Source organism: Mobula hypostoma, chromosome 3, assembly GCF_963921235.1.
Source record: "Mobula hypostoma chromosome 3, sMobHyp1.1, whole genome shotgun sequence".
In the NCBI taxonomy this organism is placed as follows: Eukaryota; Metazoa; Chordata; class Chondrichthyes; order Myliobatiformes; family Myliobatidae; genus Mobula; species Mobula hypostoma.
In genome coordinates, this window is record NC_086099.1 from 186,578,599 (window position 1) to 186,591,747 (window position 13,149).

The following is a 13,149-nucleotide window of genomic DNA, read 5'->3' on the forward strand; positions in this document are numbered from 1 at the left end:
CCTCTTGTTTATGATCACTTCTAGCATAGAAACAAGATCCTGACTATCAGAAGTTTTCCATGCCTCTTGTTACCCCTCCCCCAGATTCCATCCTTCATTCCATAGAAAATGAACAAAGTTCAGAGTTAATTTATTACCAAAGTACATATATGTCACCATATATAACCCTGAAATTTGTTTTCTTGCGGGCATACTCAGTAGATCCAAGAACCATAACAGAATGAACGAAAACCGCACCCAGCAGTGTGGACAAACAACCAATGTGCAAAAGACAACAAACTGCACAAATACAAAACAGAAAAAATAATAAATAAATAAGCAATAAATGTCAAGAACATGAGATGACGAGTCCTTGAAAGTGAGTCCATAGGTTGTGGGAACAGTTCAGTGATGGGGCAAGTGAGGTTGAATGAAGGTATTCCCACTGATGACTTAGGGGTAATGACTGTTCATGCAGCTGGTCCTGTGAGTCCTGAGGCTCCTGTACCTTCTTCCTGGCAGCAGCGACAAGAGAGCATGACCTGGATGGTGGGGATCCCTGATGATGGATGTTGCTTTCCTGTGATAGTACTCCACGTCAATGTGCCCAGTGGAGAGGAGGGCTTTACCCATGATGGACTGGGCCGTATCCACTACTTTCTGCAGGATTTTCTGTTCAAGAGCATACCATACCATACCAAGCTGCAATACAACCAGTCAATATACTCTCTACCACACATTATAGATGTTTGTCAAAGTATTAGATGTCATGCCGAATCTTCACAAGCTTCTAAAGAAGTAGAGGCACTGCTGTACTTTCTTTGTAGTTGAACTTACGCTCTGGGCCCAGGACAAGTCCTCTGAAATTATACCACCAAGAATTTTAAATTGCTGACTCTCTCCACCTCTGATCCCTCGATGAGGACTGGCTCATGGACTGCTGGATTCCTCCTCCTGAAGTCAATAACAGCTCCTTGGTCTTGCTGATATTGAGAGGTTGTTGTTATGGCACCATTCAGCCAGATTTTCAATCTCTCTCTTTGATGTGTTTCATCACCAACCTCTCAAAACACTTCATCAGTGTGGATGTAAGTGGTGCTGGACAATAGTTACTGAGGCAGGTTACCAGATTCTACTTAGGCGCTGATATGATTGAGGCCTGCTTGAAGCAGCTGGGTACTTCAGAATGCTTAATATTGCAGCCAGTTGATCAGCATAGGTCTTTAGTACACTGCCAGGTATTCCCCCTGGGCTAGATACTTTCTGTGGTTTCATCCTCCTAAATGATGCTCTCGTGTTGATCTCAGAGACTGAAATTCAAGCCCTGCCACAGCTGTTGAGCATCTTTCATTGATTCAGGCTTACTCCTGAATTGTCACTTCACCCATGAGATGGCTTTCCAGAGATCATTTTACTTTGTTGCCAGAAATGAATGCTCTGATCTAGCCCTGAATAGATTGTGGATCGCCTGGTTCATTCAGGGATTTTTGTTCGGGAAGACTGTACGACTTTGTGGGGATACACTCATCTACGACTGCTTTTAGAAAGTCCATGACAAACATGGTGTGTTCGTTCAGATCCACTGATGAATCCTCGAACGCGGGCCAGGTCCACTGACTTGAAGTAATCTCATAGCCACTCCTCTACCTCTTGCGCCCACCTCTTCATTGTCCTTATCCTGGAGCCTTGATCTTCAGCCTCTACCAGTATGCAGGTAGCAGAAAGACAGTCAAGCAATCAAATTTCCTGAAATGGAACACTAGGCATTCCTTATCGTAATATAGTGTGTTGGGATCTCTGGGGCTACAAGTTGTAGGCTGATGGTAATTGGGCAGAGATTTATTCAACCAAGCCTGGTGGAAGTCTCCAGCTATGATTTGAAATGTGTTGAAGTGGTCTGCTTCTTGTTTAGTGATGGCAGCATGCAGTATCTCAAGTACCTGATTACAGTCAGCCGATTGTGGTATGGGAACTGTGGTCAGAATCACAGAGGAGAACTCTTTTGGTAAATAGAACAGTCAGTACTTGATCGTTAGGTGTTCCAGGTTGGGGGAGCACAATTACAAACAAACACCACATTGGAGCACCATGGAGAGTTTATCACGAAAAACAAAGCCTATCCAATCTCCTCCTGTAACTAAAGTCTTCAGATCCAGGCAATATCCTGGAAAATCTCCTTTGCCTTCTCTTCAGCACAACCAGAACTGCATACAATAGTCCAAGTTCAGTATAATCAGTATTTTGTAAATTTGAAAAATAGTGTACTCGAATTTTATGCAAATAAACTACTGAAAGAACTCAATGTGTTAAGCATCATCTGTGGGGGCAAACTATACCATCATTTCCAGGGAATTATGGGACTGAACCCAAGGACTCTCTCTCCATCAGTGTTCTTTAATACTCTAATATTGTATATGTCCTATCCCTATTTAACTTCCCCGGAATGCCTCACCTTGCTGTTGATGGGATTAAATTCCACCTGCCAATGCTCCATCCATCTTTCTATCCAATCTATACCGTATATCCTGGCATAACTTGAACAACATTCCTCTTGGTCCACAACAACACCAACTTTCATGTTATCGACAATCCTACTTATCATACCTCCTGCATTATTATCCATGTCATTAATATGTATCGCAAAATGTATGATTCCCAAAAGTCACATCACTGGTCACAGACCTCTATTCAGAAAAAAAATCCCACCATCACTACCCTATGCCTCGCTCTGACCAAGGCAATTTTGAAACCAACTAGCCATGTTGGTTGGAATCCCTTCTGGACCATCCTGTAGGATATAAATGACACAGATTTCCGGGTAGCGCAGAATTTCACAAAATCAAAGACAGCTCATAGTAAGTTAACACACCAGTTTATCGTGGATTTGCTTCTTATCTTTCACTGGCTGAAGAAGCATGATGGAAGTTTAGCAGTTGACACAGTAGTCAAGAGTGCATTCGGAAAAGTAGTGCAGGTGTGCAGTCAGAGCATATAAAAAATAGGGCTACTTCATACATTCTGAGTAGGATCTATCTATCCATGTGCCTACCAACATGTAAGTGTTAAATCTCATGTGGCAAAACCTGGTCTGCAGTCAACTTGGTTCCACTTGCCATTGGACCAAACCTTTCTTCATGTAGTCCAAGGCTGGTAACCAATGGCAACCTCATGTTAAAGAAAATCATGCATATGCAATTTATATGCACTCAAGTATAGTTTTGCGGCTATGTACTGATATGAGCTTTTTAAATGGAATGTATGTAGATCTTAAAGGTCTCTCTCCTATCTCCACCTAAGAAGATCTATATTATTAAATCCTGCTCCTCTCAAGTCAAAGGTTTCTTCTAAAATGTGGAATTCAACATATTTTTATTTTTAGCATACGTACTAAATAGTGATTTACAGATTATTCAATTTAATTATATCCCAATGTGTGCTCTTCTATTTCATTTCAAGCATTAATGCACAATTCTAGTTATAGAAAATAAACAAAAGTGACTGGAATCATGAAATGGGTCCACTTTAATTTAGGATAGTGGACTGCCAGTCCACGGCAACAAATGGACAAATACTGACTGAAGTGAATTGTTTTTCATATACAAAAACATTAAAATACAGGAATAATTAGATGAAAAGTCAACAAGTAGCTAGATACTCGTATGATAACATGAAAAAGGTGTTGATTTGATATTTTCATTTCCATTTTGGTCTGTTTTGGAATTTTATTTTCTATATCAATTGGTGTGCACACACTTCAATAGAATCATATATTGGTTGCATAATCCTTCCAACCTAGTAATGACAATTTTTAAGGTTGGAATTAGCTCATTTATACCAAAAGGCCACTTCAGAATTTACTTCCTCCCTTACACACATATTGTACAAAAATCTATGGCCTCAATGTTATTTTTAGCCAGGCTTTTTGAACTCTCTTATTGAAAATAATGAATTTCCAGAACTAGGTTCAAGAGATGCAGTATTTTCTCACAACCTGATAGAATACCAGTAAAAATACTTATTTCTACCTCTGTTACACTGATGGATTCTCGTCTTGCCTCAGCTAATGTAATGTTTAAATTTTTATCCATGCTATTGCTATTTCAAGACTTAACTATTTCATTTGCACTCCTGGATAGCTTTCCTTGTCTTATTCTTTGTACCCAAGGCCATTCAGGACACTGCAACATGCCCCCTATGCATCCAATTAATTCTCTCATCACCCAGTGTTCAACATCCTTCAATAGCTCCTGGTTAAATTCTCATCCTTGTTGAAAATCATTCCAGCACTTCTATAATCTCATCCAACTGTGCAACTGTATGCCTAGCATCCTGCAGTTCTAATTCTGGATCATCCCCAACCTTATCACACCACCACGGGTGGTTGTGTCTTCTGATGTTGAGGGTGTAGGAGCCAAAATTGTCCACTTAAATCTTTCTGACTTGCTATCTTTGGTGCTCCTTGGAATACATTAGGATTTTTAGTTCATGAAAGCTCTTAACTAATAGGAGGCTGTTGCTGAAGGTGCTGAGGTCAGGATTCATGGAATTCTAACCGGGCAGTTCATGGCTTTCATCCATGGGCTACAAACATCGGTCAATTGTTGGTGTGGCTGAAGATAGAGTTGGTCATGTTTTTAATTTAACTGCACATGCTCAGTTTGAGAAAGCCACCACAGATAGTGCAAACTTGAAGTTAATTAACAAGTATAATAAATTTGGAAATAATACTATAGCAAGGTCTTTGACTTACATATTACATTTTTGGTTATCAAATACAGTAATGGCAATTTTTTAGTAGCTCTTGAGGTTTATATCTTGAATGTTAAAACTATAAGAAGCATATTTTTTTATTTCCTCCAAAAATTTATGCTGATCTAACAGGGTGTTGAAAAAAATTGTGTACAGGCATTAACTTCATTTTTGGTAGCAACAATATTTTTGAAAAGTAACCCTAAATCCTTAAGGTATAGGAACAGAATTAGGCTATTCAAACCATCAGGGTTTCTAGGCCATTCAATCAATGCTGATTTTTTTTCACCCCCATTCTCCCACCAAGACCTATAACCCTTAACCCCCTTACCCACCGAGTATTTCTCAATTTCTGCTTTAATTATACCAATGACATGGCCTCCTTCACCCTCTGCGGCAATTAATTCTACAGATTCATCACCCTCTGGCTGAATCCATTTCTCCTCATCTCAATTTTGAAGGCACATTCCTTACTCTCTCACCTACTAAGGGCAACATCCTCTCCATCCAGATCTTTCATTATGCGGTAGGTTTCAATGAGATCTCCGCCCAGCCCTTCTGAACGCCAACATGGCAACAACCTTTCCCTCGGTGTCAGCAAAACGCGAGAGCTGGAAGCTGGGCAGTGCACAAGTTCATGCTTACATCAACAGTGCTGAGTTTGAGAGGGTTGAGAGTTTCAAGTTCCTAGGAGTGACCATCACCAATGGCCTGTGCTTGTCCAATCACATAGATGCCATGGCAAGTAAACTCACTATGCCACTACTTCCTCAGAAATTTGGCATGTCCCTTCTGACCCTCAACAATTTCTATTGATGTACCCTATCCAGATAAAAGGTGGCTTGGATTGGCAACTGCTCTGCTCATGACTGTAAGGAACTGCAGAGTTCTGTATATAGCTCAGCGTATTATGGAAACTAGTCTGCCCTCCATGGACTGTCTACACTTCTCACAGCCACAGTAAAGCAGATAACGTAATCAATGATCACAGCCATCCTGTCAGACCTTCACATCAGATAGTAGGTAGAAAAGCCTAAAAGCATGTACCACCAGGCTCAAAGACAGCTTCTATTCTGCTGTTATAAGAGTATTGGATATTCCCTGGTATGATAGTATGGACTCTTGACCGCACAATCTACCTTGATATGACCTTTCACCGTATTGTCTTCCGACACTGAATTTTCTTTCTAACACCTTATTCTGCAGTTTGTAATTATTTTAGCTTGTATTGTCTCAATGCACTGTTGTAATGAATTGATCCATATGATTGGCATACAATGCAAGTTTTCTATTATATGTCGGTACGTGAAAATAATAAACCAATTTACCACTGAAGCCCAGAGCTATCGAAAGCTCCTCATATGTTAAGCCTTTCATTCCTGGGATCATTCTTGATAACTTTTGCTGGATCCTAACTAGGACTAGCACTTCTTTTCTTAAATAAAGACCTCAAAATTACTCACAATATTCCAAAAGGCTCCAGACCAACACATTATACAGCCTCAGCAGTATATTCATGCTTCTGTATTCTAGTCCTCTCCAAATGAAAGCAAACATTGCATCCATCTACCCTATTACTGACTTAACCTGCAAGTTATCCTTCAGAGAGTCCTGAATTAGTTCTCCCAAGTCCGTTTGCATATCTGATTTCTGAATTCGTACCCCATTTAAAGAATAGTCTTACCTTTACCATTCCTACCAAAGTGCATAGACCCACACTTCCCTATGCTATATTCCATCTGCCACGTTTTTACCCATTCTCCTGGCCTAAGTCCTTCTGCAGATTCTCTATCTCACAAAACCACCAGTCCTAACACCTATCTTTGTATAGTAAAAAGGGATACTTTAAAACTTGTACATATTGTGCAGTAAAAGCTTATAATCCTTTTTAATCACTATGTGAGTAATACCCAATCTAAAACATTATATATTTTGCATTCTTAATTTACATTAGCTATGAATGTTTTGCACTGTATCATAAATGTTTGGTTTGGAATGTATTGACATGAAAATTAGAACCAAATAGATTTCCAGCATAAGGGAAACAGTTGAAATCCTAAACGAATACTCATTGCTCACCAGACTACCCAGTAAATATTAAAAATGAAACAGTTGACAGAAATTGGAAATTGCTAAGGGTGGAGTGCTCTGCAACATAAAAATGTAAACAACAACTTGACCTCATCAGATGCTGTGTCTGGGTCAGGTTACAGTGACAGATGTGATAGCAAGCTCATTTTTTTCTGTCCCTATAGGATTCTGCTGCCTTGGAAACGGGTCAGACAGCAGGCGCAGTAAAATGAACAACCCACTTCTTTCCACCTGCTCATATTGAAAACTGCACTGGCAGAGAAAGAATTATCTTTATTTTTCTAATAAATTCAGACTTAGAAAAAACGTATTCATTTGAAAGACAGAAACAGAATTGTATTAATAATTTCACCAGCACTGATCGCAAAAATACAAGAGAAATAACCTGCTTTGGAGTTCCTTCTAAACAGCATTACAATTTTGTTAATTCAGAGCACATCTACATGCATAAAGTTAGCCTCAAAGGATGGTAGTGAAGATTAGGGTGGTAGCATTGGGAATGTGGTGGTGATATCCTCATATCAGGTTTTCCACTCTTGGTATCAAGCTGTGGGAGACCATGGACACCTCACATTCCACCAGACGGGTCTACCAGACATCGCCATCCATAGAGACGTCCTTGAGTTGTGTTTCTAGTATCTGGATTATAGATTGAATTTGAAGGCTGAAGGAAAAATTATGTATAAATTTGCCATTTCTAATGCCGCATATGTACTGAACACTAGGAAGCATCACAGAAACATTCATATATATTCAGTCATACAAATGTCCTTGAATTATCCATTCAATTTACTCTTCTATAAAGCCTATGATGTTCTGTTTAAAGTGTGGTTAATCCTCACTTATAATATATCCCTAGGGTACACATGGTTCCTGTATTTCAAATAAACAAGCTAGTGGCTCTGAGAATACCCATGTGGCAGGAACAGAATAACATGATTATGCAATTTGGCTCTGCAGTAGATTCTGTACACTAGGAATGGGAGAAATCAGCACCCTTCTTCCCCGTAACTTCATTAAGAACACCCCCCAAGACCCCTGGTGGCCATATTGTGAAGCCACCAACTATTTTTTTGGTGGTTAGCTCAATCTAGATGTTAATTGTGAAGTTTTCTTTAAGGAATACACCTCCCTAAATTTTGCCACATCCTGGTGAATATCTGTAAAAATAAATAGTAACCTTCTAACAGAATGTGGATCAACCTGGTCCTTTCTTCAAAGAGTATTGCTGCAACACAAAAAATAAAACATTCTGAAAATAAAACATTGGCCCTATAATGCAAGTTTGGTGGGGATGGTGGTTGGTGCTTGAAATTTTAGGATATACTGGGGATGGATGAAATATTAAAACATCTCAAGTTAGATTTCAACCTCTAACCACAAAATACTCTGCAGATGCTGGGGTCAAAGCAACACTCACAACATGCTAGAGGAACTCAGCAGGTCGGGCAGCATCTGTGGAAAAGATCAGTCAACGTTTCGGGCTGGAACCCTGCGTCAGGACTGAAGAGGGAGGGGGCAGAGGCCCTATAAAGAAGGTGGGGGGAGGGTGGGAAGGAGAAGGCTGGTAGGTTCCAGGTGAAAAACCAGTAAGGGGAAAGATAAAGGGGTGGGCAACGGGAAGCAGGGAGGTGATAAGCAGGAAAGATGAAGAAGGAATAGGGGAAAACACAATGGGTAGTAGAAGGAGGTGGAACCATGAGGGAGGTGATAGGCAGCTGGGGGAGGGGGTAGAGTGAAATAGGGATGGGGAAGGGAGGGGGAGGGAATTACCAGAAGTTGGAGAAATCTATGTTCGTACCAAGGGGCTGGAGACTACCTAAACGGTATATGAGGTGTTGCTCCTCCAACCTGAGTTTAGCCCCATCATGGCAGTCAAGGAGGCCATGTATGGACATATCCGAATGGGAATGGGAAGCAGAGTTGAAGTGGGTATATCAACCTCTGTTAAAGCTCTCCACTAATAGAGACAGGCAAAGTGCCAGAAAAAAAATAGCAACTGACCTCCTAGTTAACCCTTGCCATCTAGATTTCCAAGATACACAGGTTCAGCAGTTACAGGGAGACAGGAATATTTTGGGAAGATATCTCTGTATAGTACATCATTTTGACCAGTAGTGACAGAAGTGCTTCCTCTCAGTTCTCCAAACTAACCATCGTACCTTAGCTCAGACCACTCTCTATTTCCATGTAGGTCACGCCTCCGGAGTAAGTGATTAGACAGCTACCCAATGAATTGTTCCCTTTGTATGCAGATAATGTCCTTCATAACATTGTGAACATTGTGAAACTTTTATGAGCTTTACAGCTTATAATGCACCTTTGAGACATTGTTAGGTAGGGAATGCAGCAGCCAAATTTTCAGTGGATGAAGTCTTATAAACATCATTGTGATGATAGCCATGTTTTCTAAAAACAATGTTAGCTATGGGACAAACTTGAAATTTTCCTCGTATGAACAAATATTGTCATGTCTAATTGAGGTCAAATAAGTTTTCTGTTTAAAATACTAGTTAAAAATATGCTGTCCGCAGTGTGTCTCAGAACAATGTTGAATTTGGTATTCAAGCCTAAATTTTGTATTCAAGTTTCTGTGTTAGGTCCTGAATCCAGAAAGTTTTGTTCAGAAGAAAGACTGTAACATAATGCACCATTCGACATCCACTTAGTTCACTAGTATTTTTAAAGCTGAAGGCAACTTTCTGTCGTACCATCCAAACAAATTCAATCAGGTACAGTGAGGGACTTCCAAGAATTTATTGAATGTTGTGTTTTCCAAATAAATTCACTATTTACTGTCATAATCTACCAGCTACTTTGCAAGATTTGCCTTTAAACAAGAACAATGTGGACTAAGACTAGGAAATCTACTGAAGGCACATTTTTTTCCTGCAGTTTATTTTGTTCATATTATATGGATGTAGAATACATTTGCAATGGTTTCCTTTTAATATATTCTTAATGCTTCTCTGCAATTGTTCATCAATTTATATCTTGAAGTGCAATGTTACAATAGTATCCTTGCAGAGTGTGATGATACTTTTCAATGCTTTGTTGTGTGGCCAACTCCTATTAACTTACTATTCAACTATATTACTCTGTCATTGATGTAATTTTTCTAAGTAAATTTTAAACTATTAAGTTTGAAATGATAGATTCAGATTCAACTCCATTGATAGCTTCTCAAGAAAACCAATATTCTTGATATAGAATGAGTACTTAGCATCTTTACACAACACAGAAAATTGTTTCTTTGTTACCTTAAACAATTCTATGTCAAAGAAATAATAGCAAACATTTGTGATAATAATGCATTTGATTGTAGTCTTGTTGCAACAATATTTCCATTTTTGCACTTACATACATACATTGTCTGAATATGAAAACTATAGGCAGAATGTATATGACAAGTTATGAGGATCAAAAGGTAACAGGGTGCATTTTACAATACAGTTTACTTTTTTCAAAACATACGCTATTCTTTAGTGTTGTGGAATATATATAAATTTATGTCTTTCTATCAGGTTAATGTCTTGCTCGAGTTTTTTCATTTTGGCTTCAAGATTTTGTTTATGGTGTTGCTTGGAAAGAGTATCTATCAATATTGAAAGACCTTGAAATTCACGATTTAGTTCCTCCCAGTTCTGCTTCAGTCCCTGAAAAATTACCATAAATAGAAAAGCAAACAAGTCAATATTGTGTTATCAGTCTAAAAGTATAACAGTAATATTTAAGCTACCTTGGTATGAAGTATGAACTTTCATTCAAAATTATATATTAAGCAACACACACAAAATGCTGGAGGAACTCAGTAGGCCAGGCAGCATCTATCGAAAAGAGTCCAGTCGGCGTTTCTGTCTGAGACCTAGGGTCCTGCTAAAAGGCCTCGGCCAGAAACGTCGATGGTACTCTTTTCCATAGATGCTGCCTGGCCTGCTGAGCTCCTCCAGCATTTTGTGTGTGTTGCTTGGATTCCAGCATCTGCAGATTTTTTCTTCTCTGTAAAACATTTATTTTCACTTAATGACACGATAAGAATGCCTTGATACTGAGGAGAGCCGATTGTGAAGTTAAAATTTTGCTAGTCAATTCAGAAATAAAAACTCTGCTACAATTAAAGGACTTCTAAAATTTGGAACAGCTATTTAGTAATCATTTAATAAGCAAAAAATTCTGAAAAAAGAAAGAAGTAATCTTACAACAGGAATTCTGCAGATGCTGGAAATTCAAGCAACACACATAAAAGTTGCTGGTGAACGCAGCAGGCCAGGCAGCATCTCTAGGAAGAGGTACAGTTGACATTTCAGGCCAAGACCCTTCTTACGTTGACTCTTCCAACCTGTTAGGATAAATGTATTGAACCACCAAAAGAAGTGAAATTCTCCCTTTTCCTTGTGCTGACTCATTACTGGAGAATCCAAAATTAATACAACTCTCGTCCTAACAAAATAACTGGAGCTTGTAGTCTAGGGTGTGAATTCAACACCAAAAACCAAAGAGAAGTATTTTCTTCATCTTTGTTTTCTAAACAGTTCAGATGGATTCAAAGTCCAATGTTGTCTTTCAATATGTGAAGACAGTGTAATGGATGCCCAAGTATGGCAGGAAAAGCCACTCATTTGCATTTCTCCTTGGGGCACTGAAAATGAGTGGCTCTTCCTGCCATACTATGGTTCTGATCTCTTCTAACTAGATGGCAACTACAATGTTTTCTGAGATGGACTTGTGGGAGGAGAAGATGGCGGCGCAACGCAGCTCGCAGCGGCCACTCCGGTGGTGATATCTGTTAGCTGTCAAGTAGGGTACCGTGCACAATCCTGATTTGATGGAGACAGACGTGAGAGCACAGAGGAACATCTGGTGAAACTTCTGAAATGCCTGCTTCGCTGCTGCTTCTACTGTGATATCCAGAATCTCCGGAGGGGAAGGCCCCGAGTCCTCGGCTTTGCTTGTTGCTCGGTGGCCGGGGCGGGGTCGAAGCGCTCGGTGTTCAGTGTCGGAGGTTCGAAGTTTTCGGACGGACTCAGGGTCCGTTGCAGTCGGGTGCTTCCAACGGTGCTGCATCGGCAAGTTTGTGGCGCTTGGATGTTTGTGGCAGGGAGAATTTCTCCCTTCTACCGTCTGCCTGAGATGATGAGGCTATTGGAACTTGAAACTTTTTTTCACCTTGCCCATGGTCTGCTCTTTATCAAATTACGGTATTGCTTTGCACTGTTGTAACTGAATGTTATAATGATCTGGTTTTGTCAGTTTTAGTCTTGGTTTGTCCTGTTTTTTTTTGTGATATCATTCTGGAGGAACATTGTATCATTTTTTAATGCATGCATTTCTAAATGACAATAATTGAAGACTGAGTGCCCTCATAATCTAATTTAATCTAAAAGGTATCTCCTTATAAATTCACACCAGTCCTCATAGGAGGAACAAGAGTTGCAGAGTAATATGCAGAAGAAGTGGATGGAAGAGAAAATCCAAATAAAAACTGTGTGGGTTATAGTGTCAACTGCAAAGCAGGTAGCTAACAATGAAATACCAACATAACAGGGAAATATACAGTGCAGTTCCTCAGGAGCCAGTGGTAAGGCTGCTACCTTTTGTAGTATGTGTTAATGAAATAGGCTTGAACCTGTAGGCACTATTCCAAAATTTGGCAATGATACAAAATGAAGAGGCGTAAGATTGTAATTGGATTTCAAGGAGATATAGGCAGGCTGGTGGAATAGGAATGAAGAGAACAGATGAAAATAAGTAGTGAGAAGCAGTACATTGATGACAGTATTGGTGTTGCTTCATGCACCCATGCTGAGTTTGTCAATTTGATCAACTTTGTCTCCAACTTCCACCCTGTCCTTAAATTCAATTGATCCATTTCCAATGCCTCTCTTTCCTTTCTCAATTTCTCTGGCTCCATCTCTGCAAACAAACTGTCTACCAATACCTTTTATAAACCTACTGTTTCCCACTGCTATCTTGACTATAGTTCTTTGTACTCGTTTCCTGTAAAAATGCCATTCACTTTTCTCATTTCCTTTGTCTGCACCACATCTGTTCCCAGGATGAGGCTTTCCTGTCCAGGACATCAGAGAAGTCATCCTCTTCAAAGAAAGGAATTTCCCTTCTTCCACCATTGACACTGCCCTCACCAGCATTTCCTCCATTTCCCAAACATCTGCACTGCCTTAACAGGGATAGAGTTCCTCTTGACCTCACCTACCACTCCATGAGCTTCTGCAACTTCTCTACAACTTCTGCCATTCCAAACACGTCCTTACCTGCCCCGTCATCTTTCCGCAGGGATTGCTCACTCCATGATTCCCTTGTCCATTTGAC

At 39.8% G+C, this 13,149-nt stretch overlaps 1 protein-coding gene across 1 annotated transcript in view; it reads right to left on the minus strand.

Annotated features, from left to right (window-relative positions):
* Positions 1 to 9,274: 9,274 nt before the first annotated feature.
* Positions 9,275 to 13,149, minus strand: part of enkur (enkurin, TRPC channel interacting protein) — a 30,478-nt gene continuing 26,603 nt past the window's right edge. The window contains exon 5 of the mRNA XM_063042397.1: positions 9,275 to 10,475. Within this exon, the coding sequence (XP_062898467.1) occupies positions 10,302 to 10,475 (174 nt within the window). The 3' untranslated portion in view covers positions 9,275 to 10,301. The remainder of the gene's footprint in view (positions 10,476 to 13,149) is intronic.